Source organism: Mixophyes fleayi, chromosome 7 (assembly GCF_038048845.1).
Source record: "Mixophyes fleayi isolate aMixFle1 chromosome 7, aMixFle1.hap1, whole genome shotgun sequence".
Taxonomy (NCBI): domain Eukaryota; kingdom Metazoa; phylum Chordata; class Amphibia; order Anura; family Limnodynastidae; genus Mixophyes; species Mixophyes fleayi.
The window spans coordinates 107,664,975-107,685,345 of record NC_134408.1 but is presented as its reverse complement, the minus strand read 5'-3'; the positions used below and the strand labels follow the sequence as shown (position 1 = coordinate 107,685,345).

Genomic DNA, 20,371 nt, shown 5'->3' with positions numbered 1-20,371 from the left:
TTGTCCAGGAGACTGAAATAAAAGTTTCTTAAGTTAAGATCCTTAATGAATCAGGCCATTTGTTACTATCTCAATGCTATAATCTGATTGTATTCTGATAAATAGGCCCCTACATGCCTTAATAGTAACAGTGACATCTGCAGTATATTAGTAGGTACTCCCCAATGTGATGGAAAGACATCATAACTCATCATTACAAAACAATATTTACTATAGTTATGTATTCAAAACCTTGGGTGATCAGATACTATAGATAGGTGCAGGGGAGTCGCTGATCAGGTGTCCGGGTTCATGCCCAGTCTAGCTCTGGGGACTTAAAATCAGATTTCCTCTATAAATTTCTGTATGTTTGGGACGAGAGCAGGATCGGTTCGGGTGCAGGTTGGTGTAGAGATCAAATGCTGGCTCTATTTTATTTATTTACTGATGTATTTATTTATTTATTTTTACCCAAGCATCACTAATGTACACAATGATCTCGCTTATCAGTACTCGAGTAAGCAGCTGTTTTATTGTTATAGGTTCCATTGTGAGACACTAGAGGGCAGCCTTATATACATTTGTATACAGCATTTCCCTATACAGTGACCCCTCCCATCCATTTCTTCCTGCCTTGCCCTACACCCGGTTAGTTCTGCAGATACAGAAGAGTACAGAATTATTCACAATGGCTGCCAGGCTGAGACTTCTTAGAAGATCAGTCCAACAACTAAGCAACGTTTCCAATCATGTCTCCTCTGCGAGAGCTCCTGTGTGTGCCAGCCTCAGGTACAGTCATACTTCTCTTTAATTACTATATGTTCCACTGATATTGATACATTATCCTTTGTCTACCAACTCGCTTTATTATGCCCAATTAAACCTGTGTCGAGGTCAGTGCAGTTGAGCCCAATCTATATGCTGTTTGGTATGAAGAAGTTGTATAAAGATATTTGCATAGTTCTATATATTTCACCGAATGAACATTTGCATGGATCGAGGTCAAGATCTTTGTTGCGCTAATATGACTTATTTGCTGCAAGTAATTGGTTTTGTTTTATTAAAGACTTAATGGACATTTTAAAGCAGGATCAGAAGTAGACAAACTATAGAAGCAGTTTGTAGCCAAAGGTTATTATAATGTCTGTTTTAGTCTTGCTCACTGACTGCTGTGAACTTTGTCCTACTTCTGTGCTGGCCATGGGAATGTGTAATAAGAGCATGCGTACTGACACTCAGTGCTCCTTGTACAGTCCCTGATAATGTCCTCAGCTCAGAAGTGAAGTGTTGAAAGTTTTTGAAAAACAGGGACAAACACATCCAAGGACAAGTGTTTAAAACTTGGAAGTGTCCCTGAAAATTTGTGACTGTTGGCATAACATTTGCATCCCATGCATCACTTTTGACAACCACTGCTCTTTATTGATAATCTCTAGCTGCAGAGCTCAGAACACTCATATATATAATGGTGGGTCACTAAGGATGCATGTGCACAGGTATGGTGGTAGGCAGTGTCAAATCACCCATACCCAGTTCTGCTCGTCACTGCAAGTGATTGCACGGGGGTATTCGATTTTAACCCCCCCTCCCCAACCTCAGACTACACGCCACCTGGCAGGTGTGATCAGGTTTGATTTGCAGTCTCGCTAGCGATTTCTTAACTCCAGTGAGTAATTATCCATATGGTGGGCACTACTGGTATAACAATGATGCTCTACTAGCATAATGGTCATCACAATGGATGGATGGCACTGTAATGGTGGTATAATTCACTGCTGATGATGGGCCAAATGGATAATAGTGGTCACTGCTGGTATAATGGGGTGTATATATATATATATATACATATATATATATATATATATATATATATATATATATATATATATATATATATATATATATATATAATCTAGCTCTAGCTCTATGATGAACACCATTATACAGTATATTATTTACAAACTAGTATTTCTTATGTCTATAGATCAAGGTCAGTGTAGATTAGCCCAAGTCAATTCAGGATATTTTATTTTCTCAGAATAAACATGTTTATGTGGACGAAGTGCAACATTTTTATTACACTATTAAAAGGGACTTCTTTTCTGCAACTCATTAGTATTATTGTTTTTAATCCATTACCTTGTATTAATATTTTGCAGCAGGATCACAAGTAGCTGTAATATACATGCAGTTAGAGGCCAGGTTGTTCAGAATCTGTTTATATCTATCTCAATGACTGCTGTGAACTTTGTCCTACTTCTCTGCTGGCAACTAGCGTGTGATAAGTGCTCACGCACTGACAGTCCCAGGTAGTGTCCTGATCTCAGGTGATGTCCTGCATACTGTCTGACCCTCTGTGTACCCTCTGCAGTCCAGCAAGGTTCTCACTTCCTGTAATCAGATCTCCTCTTCTATAGAAAACTGGGAACATAATGAATGCCAATATTTGGTAGTTTCCAGTTACACTTTGCTGGTGGATGTAAACATATTACGTATGGTGCATTCCAAGTGGACCTTGGTTCACCACAGTCTTCATCAATATAACATTACTTAACATAGTTATACGTTTTGTATTTTAGATGTTCTTCTTTATTACATGTTACTAGAGAATAACAACAGATAGTGAGAACTGCATTTTATATACAGAATATAAGAAATTGTATTGGACAGTTGATCAGTTTGGGAAAAATATGGACATTTCCAGATTTACAAATTTCCAAAGGAAAAAAATCTTTAAAGTTTGGGCTGTACCTGGAAATTGTGGACCTTTGGTAACTACAGTGTAACATTCGCTGCCCTTGCCTTATTTTTAACCAGTGTGGCTCAGCTTGGCACAATCACGTAAGTGTATTTCACTGCGGAATCAGTTGTCCAATCAGTGGTGGATTATAAAAGGAGCGGATGGGGTGACAGTCCCGGGTCCTGTGCAGTAAGGGGGCCAAGAGCAGTAAAGGGACCTACTGCTTCAGTCTCATCTCAGTCCTATCGTTACCGTTTTCTTACAAATGTCGATATCCCCATTCTTTGATAAGCCTTGAAATGTCCCAGCTATTGAATGTAGTAGCTGGGTCAGGAGTAGGTGGAGTTACCGCTTCGCTGGTGCTTGCTGTGGCTACTACCGACTTCTGCGTGCTGGTGGAGCAACAACAGCCCTGCACCAGAAACTGCACTGCTCATGGTGAAGTAGAGAAACACCAGGGGCAGCGTCATGAGCACACTGCCTTATTCCTGCCATGGGATTATGATGCCAGGGCAAGTATGTGGTATAGTGGCCAAAGAGCTGGGATGCCCACAGGTGAGAGCAGCAACATTGACATCACCCCTGCATCACCACCTGAGCAACACTCGCATGCAGCTTGGGGCTCTTATGGGAAGTCCTAGGATGGCTTACAGGGCATGCTGAGACGTGTACAGCAGCTAGGAAGTTAGAAGATGCCTTCTGTTTATTTTTAAGTATTTACTCCTGTATATAAATATTTATTTTAAGAATTATATGCATAAAATATCCTTTATACATCTTATGCTTTTAATGTAAAAAGTTAACTCAGTGTTTCCGCCAATGCCAAAGAGCATTCGTCATTGGTTCCAACACTGAGGAAACAGGCGGTTTATGTAAGGAGATGAGCACAGGGCGACCACGCACTTTAGAGGAAAATGTGGGAAGAATTCAAGAGAGTATTCTGCGTAGCCCAGCGCAAGTCCGCTCGTCATGTCAGCCGAGAATTGTAATCCCTCATAGGACTGTCTGGGACTTGCAGGTTCAACGTTTAACAAATGACACACTGTCTCAACGTTGAATAGGTTGCACGGGACCCCAAGACTTGCCACTACACTCTTGGCCCCCGAGATCCCCAGATATTACACCCTGCAACTTTTCTTGTGGGGATAGGGCAAAAACTGTGTTTTAGTGACACCATTAGCGACTAATCTGAATGACCTCAAAAACAAAATCATGACAGAGGTGAATTCAGTGGAAGAAGACACTCTGAGAGGTATTTGGGATGAATTCAACTATTGTCTCGATGTCCGTACAGCAGGTGGAGGGCACATAGAGCATTTATAAAATGGTTAGTAAAATTTGATGACTCGTTAAACCGTTTGTAAATTGTTGTGTAATTTTAACATATTGCCATCATGAAATTTAGTGCTTTGAAATTGGGTCCATCGTTTTGAAACACTCTTTATTTTAAGCTATAACTCCCTCTTGGCCAAGGATTGAAGGGTAGTTGGACCCTTGGTGTCTATTCAACCAAGGGCCACAGATGGTCTTCACTCACATTTTGCAGCACGGTGGCTAAGTGGTTAGCACTTCTGCCTCATAGCACTGGGGTCATGAGTTCGATTCCTGACCATAGCCTTTTCTGTGTGGAGTTTGTATGTTCTCCCCGTGTTTGCGTGGGTTTCCTCCAGGTGCTTTGGTTTCCTCCCACACTCCAAAAACATACTAGTAGGTTAATTGGCTGCAATCAAAATTGACCCTAGTCTGTGTGTGTGTGTGTGTGTGTGTGTGTGTGTGTGTGTATGTTAGGGAATTTAGACTGCAAGCTCCAATGGGGCAGGGACTGATGTGAATGAGTTCTCTGTACTGCGCTGCGGAATCAGTGGCGCTATATAAATAAATGATGATGATGATGCTTGCATTATTGGTATATGGTGGGCACTAATAGTATAATTAGCACTACTGGTATAAAGATGCTGCATCACTTGTATAATCAGTCACTGGTACTAATGATATAATTGTGGACACTAGTAGAATAATGGTGGCACACTCGGTTACGATGGGCATTACTGGTAATGGGCACTGCTGGTATGATATGAGGGGTAGCTACTTTTATAATATTGGAAGCTGGTGGTACAATAATGAGCACTGCAGTTATAATGATCAGCATGGCTTGTATGACAGTTTGGGCCACCTCTTTTATAACAGTGGGCATTGTTGGTATAATGTATCGGATGACAGCTAATATGGTGCTTGTTTGTATGTTAGGAGACTGTATTAGATTTCAGTATTTTAAGATATATGCCCGATACCTTAAACATTTTAAATATTTATGTGGTTTTGGGATTTGAAGGCTGCATGGGAATCTATAATTGCATATTTCCACATTCAATATAATATGCTTGGTCTAAAAGGAAGCCCGCATTGGAATAATCCTGTTTAGCCCAAGATTTGGTATGAGCCAATTGTGAGATGATAGGAACAATATATATCCAGTGCTGCCATTATACTGCCATTATACAGTATTACGTCTTTTTTTAAACTTTCTGCAAAGAAGATTCATGACTGTTTAATATGCTCTATAAGGCATGTTGTATAATATTGTAAAGAGATGAATAATATTTTGGAAAGAAAAATAGTTTTTAATAATGGTTATTCTACCTGTTAGTAGTCAGCAGTAATGATCTCCAAGCATTCATTTTTTAGTCTTTTACCAGCAATATTTTTAGTTTAACATAATAGTTATTATTATTGTGCAGTATATATATATATATATATATATATATATATATATATATGATCCATAGTTGTTCAACAAGCGAACAGACCAGCACCAGCATTAAGAAAAACACAAAATTTAATAGAAAAAATTGTGCCTGGGGACATTTTTTTTTGGGCCCAATTCCTAAAGGGAATTGCACCCTCCGCTGACTTGGCTGGGACTGGTTTCACAGTATGACACTGTGGGTCTTCTGTTATAGAGTGAGCAGCCTGGCATAGCCTGTTCCTAGGTACAGTTTTTGCATGGGGACTCAAAGCTCATTGTCCCCTGATTTAGCGTCAAACAGTCCAGTTTAGAGCACAATATGGGTAGCACGTAGCTTAGTGGTTAGCACTTCTGCCTCACAGCACTGAGGTCATGACTTTGATTCCCGACCATGGCCTTATCTGTGTGGAGTTTGTATGTTCTCCGAGGGTTTCCTCTGGGTGCTCCGGTTTCCTTCCACACCCCCAAAAAAACATACTAGTAGTTTAATTGGCTGCTATTACATTGTCCTTAGTCTCTCTCGGTCTGTGTGTGCTCATGTTGGGGAGTTTAGACTGTAAGCTCCAATGGGGCAGGCACTGATGTGAGTGAGTTCTTTGTACAGCGCTGCGGAATTAAACTCTCTTTTTAATACAGCCGTAAACCGCCTTAAGTTGATGATGATAACTTTCGTATCTTTACACCGGCCACATTAAGAAGCGCTCTGAGAAGTACTTACACTGTATTTTGAGTTGAACATGTCTTAATATATGTGTAACTCAATATACACATGTAAGGCTACAATTTTGCGACTTTAGGTTTACACCTACGTGTGGGCAGCGAAATTGCTTTAAATCAGGCCCCCACAATTGTTAGTTAACTATGTCACTCTTGAAATCCTTTTTTGACAGGTGACCGGAGGAGATGGAATCTCACACAGAGATCTATCGCTATGAATGAGCACCAATACTGTAGACATGACCTTTTTCTAAAGCAGATGATAGGAAGATAGAGGAAGACAGAGCATGTACTATTTTCCCCATTTCTGTTTCGTCATCTGCTTTGAAAAGGGGACTGACCCTGTGTGCTGCATTTGCATAGAGAGCAGGAGCTTAATAATAGGCGGTGCAGGTGCTAAGTAGCCCGGACTGAGCATACCTAGAAGAGAACTAGGTGAAAACGGCATTGCAAGGCCCCTACCCAAATTGTGTCTGGCTATGCACTGTTGCGCTCCTGATAGAAAGCAATTATCCCTATGTGAACTTCAATCTCTCCTCTATTCACCTGTTAAAAATGGAAAAGAGATTAAACTAACAGTGATTGGCACATGGACTTAAACCACACAGATGGTATATTTAATGACCCACCACCATTTGCCTCTCTATCTGAAAATGAAGTCTGCTCTCCTTTCCTCTTCCTTTCAAACTATTTGTCCTCTGGATTATCTCTCTCGTTGCTATGGTAGACATTTGTATATTCTATTTAGGAATAAAACATTTTTAAGAGATGTAGAATTAAATACAAGTTGTATATTTGTATTTTCTAGATGCCAGCACACTCAGACCAGCGCCGGAGAGGAGGCTTTAAGGCCAGAGCCTTCACATGCCAAAACCTTAATGGACATCGGCACAAGACGCATCTTAACTGCTGATCATGACATTTTTAGAGAGAGCGTCAGGAAGTTTTTCCAACAGGAGGTGGCGCCTTACCATACAGAGTAAGTGTGTGTGTATGTGTGTGTGCGAGAGCGTGATGATCTGAATTACACCTCTTAAGTTATGGATTTCATTTTATGATGGTCATCTTTTACTTATGCTGCTCTCTGCAGACAAAATCATTTTATAATGACAGTTACAGCTACAGTATCTATTGCATAAAAAAGACCCAGTTTAGTAATGTCCAGTGTTCTAGAACTTGAGCTCTTAGTGCATGGGTTCTTCAATATACTATACAACATTTGGGACATTAATGAAACCAAGGACATAGGTAACTGTGCTAAGAAGGTGATGTAACCCCTGGCAGCCAATCGGATTCCAACTGCCATTTTTCTAGTACACTTTAAATGAAAGCAAACGTCAGGTTGCTGTGAATTACAGAACCTTTTTTTGATATAAATTACAAGCGCACTAGTTCCCACAAATATCCTCCATGAGTACATAGGAGTGTGTGATAGAGCAAAGTGGCTGTAGGTTAGTAACCAAATTGCATGAATGGTTGTTCCCCTTGACTATGTTTATGGTTGCATTCACCAGACTAAATGTATTTTTAGATGGGAGAAAGCTGGACAGGTGAGCCGGGATCTGTGGGAGAAGGCTGGTCAGCAGGGGCTTCTAGGTGCCAATATCCCAGAAGAACATGGTGGCATTGGTGGTGATATCCTGTCGTCTGCCATTGTGTGGGAGGAACAGTAAGTTCTTGAGTAACTGATCAATAAATGATATTATATATGCATTTAGCCAGCTCTTACATCTGCTGCTCTGTCTGTTGCAGAATGTATGTGAATTGCACAGGACCTGGATTCAGTCTACACTCTGACATAGTGATGCCTTATATCTCAAAATATTGTAACAAGAGCCAGATAGAGAAATACATTCCTCAGATGGCAGCAGGTAAATGCATTGGGGCCATTGCAATGACTGAGCCGGGTGCTGGAAGGTAAGCTGTGCTGTTTAGTTTTTTTATTATTTTTGGACATACATTCTTGGTGATACAGTCACTAACTGCTTTATCTACTCTGTGTTTTTAGTGACCTGCAGGGGGTGCGGACAAATGCTAAGAAAGATGGCAGTGATTGGATCCTAAATGGCAGTAAAGTATGATGTCCTCAGAATAAAAATATATTTGACATTGTTTATTATCTGAATGAACTATTACTATGTATTTACAATGAAAGAACCACTATAATCAAAACTGTGTCATTAACATTTGTCTCACAATGACCGCTAGCAGCATGGAAGCTATTTCACCTTAAGTCTCAATTTATGTTGTTTATTACTGGAGATGCAGCTGTTTTAAACTGGTGCATCTCTTCCTTTGTGGGGGAGCTGTGACAAGTGAGGTGTCTGAGGGCATGTGGGGGAGCTTTGTGGCAAGTGGGGGGTCTGAGGGCATGTGGTGGAGCTTTGTGGCAAGTGGGGGAGCTGTGACAAGTGAGGTGTCTGAGGGCATGTGGGGGAGCTTTGTGACAAGTGAGGTGTCTGAGGGCATGTGGGGGAGCTGTGACAAGTGAGGTGTCTGAGGGCATGTGGGGGAGCTTTGTGACAAGTGAGGGGTCTGAGGGCATGTGGGGGAGCTTTGTGACAAGTGGGGGGTCTGAGGGCATGTGGGGGAGCTTTGTGGCAAGTGGGGGGTCTGAGGGCATGTGGGGAAGCTTTGTGGCAAGTGGGGGGTCTGAGGGCATGTGGTGGAGCTTTGTGACAAGTGAGGTGTCTGAGGGCATGTGGTGGAGCTTTGTGACAAGTGAGGGGTCTGAGGGCATGTGGTGGAGCTTTGTGACAAGTGAGGGGTCTGAAGGCATGTGGGGGAGCTTTGTGACAAGTGGAGGGTCTGAGGGCATGTGGTGGAGCTTTGTGACAAGTGAGGGGAGCTGTGACAAGTGAGGTGTCTGAGGGCATGTGGGGGAGCTTTGTGACAAGTGAGGGGTCTGAGGGCATGTGGGGGAGCTTTGTGACAAGTGGGGGGTCTGAGGGCATGTGGGGGAGCTTTGTGACAAGTGGGGGAGCTGTGACAAGTGAGGTGTCTGAGGGCATGTGGGGGAGCTTTGTGACAAGTGAGGGGTCTGAGGGCATGTGGGGGAGCTTTGTGACAAGTGGGGGGTCTGAGGGCATGTGGGGGAGCTTTGTGACAAGTGGGGGGTCTGAGGGCATGTGGGGGAGCTTTGTGACAAGTGAGGGGTCTGAGGGCATGTGGGGAAGCTTTGTGGCAAGTGAGGGGTCTGAGGGCATGTGGGGGAGCTTTGTGACAAGTGAGGGGTCTGAGGGCATGTGGGGGAGCTTTGTGACAAGTGAGGGGTGTAAAGGCATGTGGGGAAGCTTTGTGGCAAGTGAGGGGTCTGAGGGCATGTGGGGGAGCTTTTTGACAAGTGAGGGGTCTGAGGGCACGTGGAGGAGCTTTGTGACAAGTGAGGGGTGTAAAGGCATGTGGGGGAGCTTTTTGACAAGTGAGGGGTCTGAGGGCATGTGGGGGGTCTGAAGGCATGTGGGGGAGTTTTGTGACAAGTGAGGGGTCTGAGGGCATGTGGGGGAGCTTTGTGACAAGTGAGGGGTGTAAAGGCATGTGGGGGAGCTTTGTGACAAGTGAGGGGTCTGAGGGCATGTGGGGGAGCTTTGTGACAAGTGAGGGGTGTAAAGGCATGTGGGGGAGCTTTTTGACAAGTGAGGGGTCTGAGGGCATGTGGGGGGTCTGAAGGCATGTGGGGGAGTTTTGTGACAAGTGAGGGGTCTGAGGGCATGTGGGGGAGCTTTGTGACAAGTGAGGGGTGTAAAGGCATGTGGGGGAGCTTTGTGACAAGTGAGGGGTCTGAGGGCATGTGGGGGAGCTTTGTGACAAGTGGGGGGTCTGAGGGCATGTGGGGGAGCTTTGTGACAAGTGGGGGAGCTGTGACAAGTGAGGTGTCTGAGGGCATGTGGGGGAGCTTTGTGACAAGTGGGGGGTCTGAGGGCATGTGGGGGAGCTTTGTGACAAGTGGGGGGTTTGGGCATGTGGGGGAGCTGTGACAAGTGAGGGGTCTGAGGGCACGTGGAGGAGCTTTGTGACAAGTGGGGGGTGTAAAGGCATGTGGGGAGCTTTGTGACAAGTGGGGTGTGTAAAGGCATGTGGGGAGCTTTGTGACAAGTGGGGGGGTCTGAGGGCATGTGGGGGGTGTGAGGGCATGTGGGGGAGCTTTGTGACAAGTGGGGGGTATGAGGGCATGTGGGGGAGCTTTGTGACAAGTGGGGGGTCTGAGGTCATGTGGATGAACTGTGACAAGTGAGGGGTCTGAGGGCATGTTGGGGAGCATTTTGGGATGAGTGACTGGTGGTGCCAGGGTAGTTTTTGGTCTGTTTTTACAACCTTAAAATTAAGGTTAATGCGTATATCAGAAGTATATTAGTTTGCTCATCACTATAATAACATGTGGAAATGAGACCTACGTGCTCTTGTTTTGTAGAGTCAACAGGGAAAACATGGTCACATTGGTGTTATCTTAAAAATAAAAGATACATATGATTGCCTATGCACTGGTGAGAGAGCTGTAACCCCTAGCACTGACGTTTGCTTTCATATTCTTGGCTGTACTACAAAATGAAAGTTAGACCTTAATTGGCTGCATGGAGTTGAATCACCTTTTTCACAGTTACCTGTAAACCATTATTCATAAATATATGAAAAAATAAATTCTCCTTTATAATAATTTCATTCATAATCCTGACAGTTCACTTGTATAGGGAACGTTTAATATACACACTCTGCATTGAAGGGTTAAAGCCCGACCTAGACCCTTAATTATCATTGATGTATTTTTATATTAATTCTGTCACTGCAATTTATAGTATGTCATGGACAAGGAATGTGTTTATTTCAGTGTATATTATATAAAGGAGCATTCTTCTGAAAACTGACATGCAAAGCAATTATTTTAATCATCCATACAAAATTATCATAAGGGAGTGCTGGTTTGTGTTGTACTTCTCTTTATACAGTAGAGATATAGCAGGTCATAAACTCCTAATGCACATAGGTTCATATATCTGCTTGGATGCCAGAGCGCTCTGTCTGTCATTACATACATGTAAGGCTGTCCTAATAAAGGGGTAAAAGGGAATTTTCCTTGGGCCGACCAGGACAGTGTTACCCACCATTACTTGGTAATAGTGAACCCTGCAAGAGACCATATCTCAGACCCCTGAAGACGGAAGACCCTTTGATTTAAAGAGGAGCCTCCTGATGATCCTATTACATGTTCGGTCATCATTAAAAAAAAAACAATGCAACAGACGAAACCATAATCCAGACATTCCCAGTGGTAAACTTAGATCCGGTTCCAAATGTCCTAAATCCAAATAGAGCTCTTATGTTTCCTCCACAAATTATGAAAAATCAGAATTAACAGCGTAATTTGCGGTAGTCTTTTTTTTTTTATTTTATCCCTACACATTCTTTTTAGCTAAGAACTTCTGTTTACACTTTCTTGACAAGTAATTGTATGTTTTGCAGGTGTTTATCACGAATGGCTGGATGAGTGATGTGGTCATTGTTGTTGCTGTCACAAACCGTGAAGCCCGCACACCTGCTCATGGTATTAGCCTGTTCCTTGTGGACAATGGCACTAAAGGCTTTGTGAAGGGGCGGAAATTGGAGAAAATTGGCCTGAAGGCCCAGGTAAATACATGCTGGGGAACTGCAGTCCTTCTATATTGCAGAGGGACCTACTTTACCAGACATTAGGTGTTTGTCCAGGAAATAGACTTCTATGGGTTTAGGGTCAGATATTTGTCCTGGTATCACATGGACCTATGAGTTTCCAAAGTTGTAAATGCAATGGGAGGTGCTTTGGCAGTGTTGTTGACAAAGTGCCTATTATTCTTACACCATACTTGGCCACTGACATTTCAGGAGACTCCCGAATTCCGGGTAGGTCTCCCAGACTCCCACAAGAGCAGGCCATTCTCCCGCATCCTGCAGGAGATCTGCCAACCTGTAACCAGCAGTAAACAAGTGTGTGACACTTTTTTTTTAATTTACAGAATTCATTTTTTCTTTTTTTCTTGTCCACTTGTATGACTTTGATATGATTTAGGCAATTTCTGGCGATTCGTCTTATTTTTGCCCCTCCCCAGAGACGAAATGATACAGTTCGACACTCGCCACTGGGCTGGGATAAAAAGACTTGATTCGTGACACGCTGCCCCCTCCTCACCTGAAATTCACCTCACCCGGGATCTCCCGGAGGGGAAAAGGAAAAAGTAGGGAAATATGTCAGACACATTTATAACTTTTCGAATTGGTGCTTCTGCATATACAGTAAGGTAGCAGTAAACCCTAACCTGCCTCCCGCTGTGTCACAAGCCCACCCACTGCATACACACAATCACTAAGGATGGGGCCACAGGACAACCCTCGAATGCTGCTATATTTACAGCTGGAAAAGCGCAGTGTTTAAAAGACCTTAATCGCCGCCATGGTGACCAATTGTAGTAAATGGAAAATCCTCCTCCTCCGCCATCCATTTTCAATGTATAGTTTACTTATATAGTGACACCAATGTGCTCATCTGTTTTTTTTGGGGGTTGTTTGTTTTTTTTTGGGGGGGGGGGGGTGATTGATATATTTACCTTGTCTATGCCTTAAATTTAGTAGAGTGTAAGAGAATACATACAGCCCATGCTACTATTCCTATCCCCCATTCATTTAAAAGTTGGTGGTGGTGTTTGCTGGGTTGTCTAAATCTTGTCGTATTGTTTTATAGAGTTGCTTTTTAGCTTTTTGGTGACTATGGGAACCACACTGATTTCTAATAGAGGGCTCCACACAAACAGATGTACAGCGCTTCCTTCTTCTAAAATACTTGTAATGTAATTTCAGGACACGGCAGAATTGTTCTTTGAAGATGTCAGACTTCCTGCTGATGCTTTATTGGGACAGGAGAATAAAGGCTTCTATTACTTGATGGCAGAACTTCCCCAGGTGCGTCTACACAACAAAAGCTTTGATGTAACAAGTAATGTCACTGAAGGAGACCGAGGTCTTTTATGTACAGTATAACACTATTATATCTATTAATTGATGGATGCATAACCAACAGTATACTGTACACGTTCAGGGTAATTTAGCATTGACACAGCATGTTCTGTGATAATTAAAAAAAAAAAAAAAGAAAAAACCCTCTGGCAACCTATAACAGTAAACAAGTGTGTGATGTGTTTTAATTTACAGATTATTCTCTTGTCCACATGTATGACTTTGAAATATAAAAATAATGTAGGTGTCTGCATGTTTTTTTTCCCAATATGATCTAGCAAACATCAGTAGGAGACTCTACATTCATAATTGTTATGACAGCCGCTCGACCTGATACCAGAGCAGCCGATCTCAGTCTGTGTTGGCCATATGTGGCTGAATCTTCAACATTCAGGTTTTCCGCTGCTAGGGTTGATTGGAATAAGATTACCGCAGTCAGGGAATGACTGCACACACAGCCCTCCCTATCGACTTCTGAGAGACCTAATCAAATGTTAATAAGGATAAACCGTTTGTTTGGGTCCATACACACTGTCATTTTCAGGCAATCAAGCATGATAGGCCTACTGGGCCATCAACTTGCCGAGTGTACAATGTCGCTGGATCTTATTGAAGAACTGCTGTGTGTGTTAGTAACTGAATCGTAGTTAGGCTTTTACTCAGACTGTACTATTAATGCTAATTTCCAAACTTTCATGACAGATCCAATTTAATATCTCAACAATCTTTTTTTATATACAATTTTATTGCAAAAAAAATAATTATTATAATTACATAGAATTATTACATTACTTATAACAATAAGTTAAACAAGAATACAATGGAAATGAGAAGAATATTCAAAAGCAGTGTGGAGGTGCGTTGTTTTCTTTTTGTTTTTGTTTTTTCGGTTACCTGCTACCCCTTTTGCAGATTTTTTTTCTTGGATGCCGTGTGTCAAGTGTGCCAATGTTCTGTGACCTCAAGAGACAGTTCCTAATAGAATGTAGTGTTTATATGACCCATATTCTGGGACCCCACAAGTGGCAAACTGCTGGTCTATAGGATACTTGACTTACACACATCGGCATATGTGAAAGCAACATATTGAATAGCTGCTTTGCTGTTTGTTAAGCGTGCTTTCCTCAAAATGTCCCTTCATAATGGAACCCCAAACTTATAGCAATAATTTTAATATTTTCTAACAAAAGTGAACATGTCTTATGGGATCACCTTTTCTTGAGATAAAAAGTACATTATTATTGCTTATATAATGCCAAGTACATTTTTATTATTAATAAAAGCGCTGAGTACATAATTATTTATTATTATTAATATTATAGCGCCAAGTTCATTATTTTTTATTTAGATAGCACCAATCTTATTATGCAGCGCTGTACAGAGGATATATAGTCATTTACATCAGCTCCTGACCCCATTGAAGCTTACAGTCTAAATTCCCTAACACACACAATCTACTGTCCATTCTGTCAGAAGCCAATTAACCTGGCAGTACGTTTTTATACTGTGGGATGGAAACTCATGCAAAGACAGGGAGAACATACAAACTTGACACAGATTGGTTTCTGGTTGTAATTGAACCCATGATTACTGTGTTGTGAGGCAGCAATGCTAACCACTGTTTCGCCATGCTGCACATTCTAGTTTATATAATTGTTTAAAAGAAAATCATACGTTATAGCAGCGCAATACTAAACTTGTAAAACACCCTTTTAAATCCGAAATATAATTCACAGCCAACACTTAATTGTACAGCATTAAGACTGTCACGACTTACCCGTCATCGCTCCAGCGCTGTCTCGTTTCGCCGCTGCTCGGCACTTCCGGGTGGCAGCTCACATGACTGCAGTCTGGGGCAGGAGTGTATTTAATCTGCGCTCTGACACTCACTCAGTGTCAGAGCGCAGCTCCTGACCTCTGGTTGTGTTACCTGTGTCTAGCCAGCTTGTTCCTTTGGGAAACTCTCCTTTGTACCAAACCTCTGTCTGATTGACCACGCTTCTGATTACTCTCCTGTACATCTCGCTACCAACTATCTCCGCTATACTACTCCCTGGGGCACCCTAGAGGACCGCGACCTGCGGGTTCCCAGCAGCAAAGTCCATCCTGCGGCGGTTCTTGGTGAATACCGGGGAATCCGTTAGACTCTGCACCTCTAGGTCTGCCAGCGTCAATCAGGGCTAGTACCAAGGTCCTCTGCTCCTGGATCATAACAAAGACATCGTAATAATCATTCACATAAAACATCATAAAATTACATAGGTATTAGATAAATATTCATGAAAATGATTAGCTGACTAGCATAATTAGATTTTAGTTAAGTTAAGAAAACAAATATATAGAGAGACTTTCCCAACTCTTTGTTAGTAAAAAGCAATTGATCAGATCCATAGGATCCAGACAAGCATAATGAGGAACCAGTAATCCATTTCTCTTTAGCCACAGACCAAGAGATCCAGTTGAAGATGCGGTGAATACAAATGTTCCTATGGACTCACCATTGTATAAATCATGGTTAAAATAGACTGCCAGTGAAGCTGTTACTTATAAAAAAAAATTAGTCTTTCTGTATATATTAAATAAATGTTGTTTCACATCTCTACCAAAGCTTCATTTATAACATGCAATTTATTTTCCATACCCTTTAGAGCAAATCAGTGTTTTTCAGGAATAAATGACTCGTTCACTGATAGTAATTCGGATCAGATTTGATATAATGGTAACAGTCCAATCACATACATATGAGATCGGCATATAAAAAGAAGTACTGCATTATTCTGTTTGATATGCAAATCTTTCAATAGTTAAATTTGTAACTTGCTGAGTAAGTGACTGAAAGACATAAGACACCTTCGGTATGTTTTGGGGGGGTACAAGCTTATCCGCTGCATTCCAAGACTCTCAAAGGTCCCCTTTGTATTGGTATTCATTTAAATTTCATTGTTAGCGTTGGTATTTGTCTATAGAATTTTTGGCTTTGCATAAGTTATATAATGCAGGAAATGAGGATTCGTGAAAAGTAGGTGTTTCAAAATAATCCAGTCTACCACATTTTAATTTGACAGGTTGTTTAACATAATACAAAACAGAATCCTAAAATTAAAACCTTAGCGCACTCTGGGCACTACGGATCCTCTTTCCTGACTGGTAATTATCTAAATATGGCACTGCCTGAAAGGACTTCACACACCCTTCTGCCAAGATGGCAGCTGTGCAGTGATTCCTTGTCCTGGCACTGTTGTATGCCACCAGTTTCCTCTTCTGACAACAGTATATACCACCAAATGTCATGAGCTGTGTATTTTTATTTGAGGGGATGGAGAACTGGTGATGATGTCACATATGTTTTAGAATCCTGTTTTTAGTCTGTTATGAGATGTGATATTTGCTTAAGGGTCAATTTGAATGCAAGTTCCATTTCCCTGTTAACATTGATTACCTGCTTTTACACACTAGGAGCGGCTATTAATAGCAGACATGGCGCTTGCTAGCTGTGAATTCATGTTTGAAGAAACCAGAAACTACGTCAGACAAAGAAAGGCTTTTGGAAAAACTATTGCACACTTACAGGTAAGGTTATGTAACAGTATATTGGGTAGTAATGTGCTAAGTTATTATATACCAGGCTTAGCACTATGAACTAAAGCTGGGTACACATCTATGTAATTATCATGCAGATTACACGAAGACTGTTTGTTCAGATATTGCAAGAGTGTGTACACTCCCATGATCATGTGTTATTGTACCAACACACAATGTATGGAACGTTGTTGGCCAAATGTGGACGTGTGTATGTACTCACGGCCAGAAGTGTAGGCAGATATCTGTAGATATCTACAGAGTCACAATCTTTTCAGCAGATAGTTGGCAGCTGAAGATCTGAAGGTATATTGTGTAGGTGTGTACACATAAATCAGCATGCTCATCGGGACTTTTTATCGCTTGTAAAATTTTTACAGAAAATGTATCTGAAGTAGGATTGCATAGGTATGTATCCAGCTTAAGACTAGTGCTACCACATTCTTTACCCTTAGGATCTCTGTGTTAATACTTTGTTTGCCATACTTAATCATCAGTGAAAACAACAATTGGCTGTCACATCAGCCCAAATACACAAGTACTTGATACAAATGTAAACAGTAGGGAACCTGTAGATATCCAGTGGTTGAATAAGAATTTCCAACATGATTTGCTAGAGAGTATGTTACACTTCAATCTGAAAATATAGAACGCTTTTTAAAATGGCTCTATACATTTTGAATAAAGCGATAGATAGTGATAAGAATTTTTAATTAATTAATCAAAGTAGATGCTGTTTTGGGCACCCTACCACTCTCAAGAACCAAAGCAATATATAGTGTTCCTCTAGTAATGTTAAAATATTATTGTACTTTCTCAGTATACCTGGATTTTGGACCACTGCTGCTACATATTATTTATGCAATATTAAACTTCTACTCACTGAATATCTGACTTGTAAGACTATTACATGCTAGTATTGTATGTAAGCACAACTACAAATCAATTCCGCTATTTTAACTTTGTATTATTTTTTTCCTCCCTAGACCGTGCAGCACAAGCTGGCAGAGTTGAAGACACAGATCTGTGTGGGTCGTTCCTTTTTGGACAGCTGTCTCCAGCTTCATTTAGAAAAACGTTTGGACTCTGCAACTGCTTCCATGGCAAAATATTGGTATGCATGAGAAAGGCACTTTCCATGGAATAAAAACAAGTACACACAGGGTTCTGTGTTGACCTACAAGTGCTTGACCTAGTAATTTTCTACTGCTATAGTGTCTAATGTAGAATGTCGACAAGTAGCTCATTGGTCTGATTTATTTTTTAACCAGTTAAACTTTATTTTCCAGCATTGCTGAGTAATGTGTAACCAGCGCTTGTAATGCTGAAAGGGTTAAACTGGTAGACTGCAGTCCTGGTCTCCATGGTGCTGTCCTTTCAGCTCTTTCACTACTTTGGCGTTTGACATTTATTCCCACTTGATCTTTTCATGACATTTTCTGGTCAAAGGAAAGTGGGCATTAAATTCTCCTTTTTACAAGCATATAAAGTCCAGGGCTATTTAACACTGAGGTATGTCGGCTGACTAATTGGTCTACATACTATTTCATTTAAGACATCTGAACTGATTTTTTCATGTTAACAATAGGTTGCCTTATCAACGGTTCTCTGGCTAGATCAGAGTTATTCAGCCTGTAGCTTTCCAGCTCTTGTGGAACTACAAATCACCTTGCAGTTTAACAGCAGCCGAGAGCCACAAGTTGGTTCATCTGGCGCGCGCATGTGCATGCGTGTGTAATATATATAGGTTTGCCAGCGTTTACCTGGTGTTCTGTTAAAAGCTGTGCGACAGTGATTGTAGTGTCAGGTTCCTTGCAGTGTCCTGTCTGCACTTGTGAGTACATTGCACCATACTTGGCCCAGTCGGCGACCATAAATAAAGTGGATTTGCCTAACTAAACAAGGGTGCTCTCCTATCCAGTATGTGTTATTCATACATCATTGTTTGAAAGAAGGAAGCAATAATATTTCACTCTACCAAGATATATACCTTCCCCACAAAAGCGAAAATATGATTTAAAAATTGTAAACAAAAAATACTAATAAATACAATACACAAACTTCTTGTGTAAAAATATATTGTACATTTTTTGTACAAAATTTGCGTAAATTGACCCCTTTTTTTGATGTTTGATTTAAGCAACATTTACTTAAAATGTTTTTGACAGCTTGTAATGTTACCTTTCAGGGCATCTGACCTCCAGAACAGAGTGGCTACAGAGTGTGTCCAACTGCACGGAGGATGGGGCTACATGTGGGAATACCCCATTGCAAAGTAAGTTGATTCTTGGCAGGCAGTGCAAGAGTTCAGCAGTGTCATTTCTTTTCAAATTGAATGGAGCATGTGTGTTGTAGGTTTGTCAGATGACTTGCAAAGGCAATGTCTGAATTTCTTATATTTTTTCTATAGTAAATAAAATTTAGTACATGAGTGTTCATTATATAATTGTATATCAATTCTTCCTTTAAGTCTGTATTGGTTGACAATGACACAGTAAAGAATGGATAATACTTATGCTCAATGTGAATGAACTAATTAAGTATTTTTTATTCCCCTACCCTCTTTTTAATGTAGCTTATTTTAATAGTACTTACTAGTAGTGTTTGGTTGTTTTTTAAACTCTGAATTTTTTTCCATGGCCAGTCTAAGGCAGAAGTATTGCAATGCTAGAGGTTTTGAACCATTGATCTACTATCACTGTGTTATGAGAATATTCACATATTAGTCTACCCTTCAACAAAAAAATGAATAATTTTTTTATCTATTTACATAATATAAACATGTAAACCCTCTTTATTTTTACAGAGCATATGTAGATTCTCGTGTCCAGCCAATCTATGGTGGCACTAATGAAATTATGAAGGAACTCATTGCAAGATCTATTGTGCACGACAAGTGATCTTCTTGTGTAGATGAACCCCAGTGTTTGTAATTTATCATCTTTCTCACCTAAACAGTAATTTTTGAACATGACTGATTTGACAAATAAAACCAAAAGTGAAACCTGTATATAAACCGAATAAAATAAATTTAAAACAACTTGTGTATCTGAGTTGTCCCTATTTGTCTTGTGAAAATATGTGCATGGGGCACTACAAGTACCACACTTATGACTTCTGTAACTTGCTTGGTAAAGCTTGCTTTCAATACTTAATATGCCACATTTGCAGATCATATTGGTCAATTCACTTGACCCTGCACAGTGTGTGGCCAACCAAGTGATTTGTCTAAATGAATAAAATTGGGGCTATTAGAATGAAGAATCTGTTCATATGTGTGGTCTTTGGCCTAGGAACTGGAAGGTGAAAATGAAAAAGGACAAATTGGCCATATACCTAGTCATTTCATACTCTCCCCGTTCCGATGCAAGAATGTGGTCACGATTGCTTGTCTTCACTTGTTAGACTAAACCGACACATAAGATCTGTCATGGGGGTTCGCAAGTGCCATGTATCATAATCTATACATGAGAGGTCAGGTAACAATATTAAAATAAGGGTGTGTGGTTATGCAAAACAAAACCATAAAACCCAACAGTGATGTCTGTGAATGTTCTACTGTTAGGTAAGTGGATGTTTTCGTATGATCTAAGTTTGTTTGTCTTTTTTTTTTTTTTAACACATTTTAG

At 40.8% G+C, this 20,371-nt stretch overlaps 1 protein-coding gene across 1 annotated transcript; it reads left to right on the top strand.

Moving 5' to 3' along the window:
• Positions 1–593: 593 nt before the first annotated feature.
• ACADL (acyl-CoA dehydrogenase long chain) lies at positions 594–19,782 on the top strand. The gene is made up of 11 exons (XM_075180277.1): positions 594–768; positions 6,991–7,161; positions 7,714–7,851; positions 7,935–8,099; positions 8,191–8,257; positions 11,640–11,804; positions 13,008–13,109; positions 16,620–16,733; positions 17,729–17,856; positions 18,931–19,017; positions 19,549–19,782. The coding sequence occupies exons 1-11, from the start codon at positions 668–670 to the stop codon at positions 19,640–19,642; spliced, it is 1,332 nt and encodes a 443-aa protein (XP_075036378.1). The 5' UTR covers positions 594–667; the 3' UTR covers positions 19,643–19,782.
• The last annotated feature ends 589 nt before the right edge of the window (positions 19,783–20,371 follow it).

What these genes read in the sequence shown, in the direction of transcription:
- ACADL (XM_075180277.1), top strand. Translation starts at nt 668, where the DNA reads ATGGCTGCCAGGCTGAGACTTCTTAGAAGATCAGTCCAACAACTAAGC. An exon ending in ACTGAGCCGGGTGCTGGAAG is followed by an intron (nt 8,100 to 8,190) that starts GTAAGCTGTGCT and finishes CTGTGTTTTTAG; the next exon opens with TGACCTGCAGGGGGTGCGGA. An exon ending in GCTTCCATGGCAAAATATTG is followed by an intron (nt 17,857 to 18,930) that starts GTATGCATGAGA and finishes GTTACCTTTCAG; the next exon opens with GGCATCTGACCTCCAGAACA.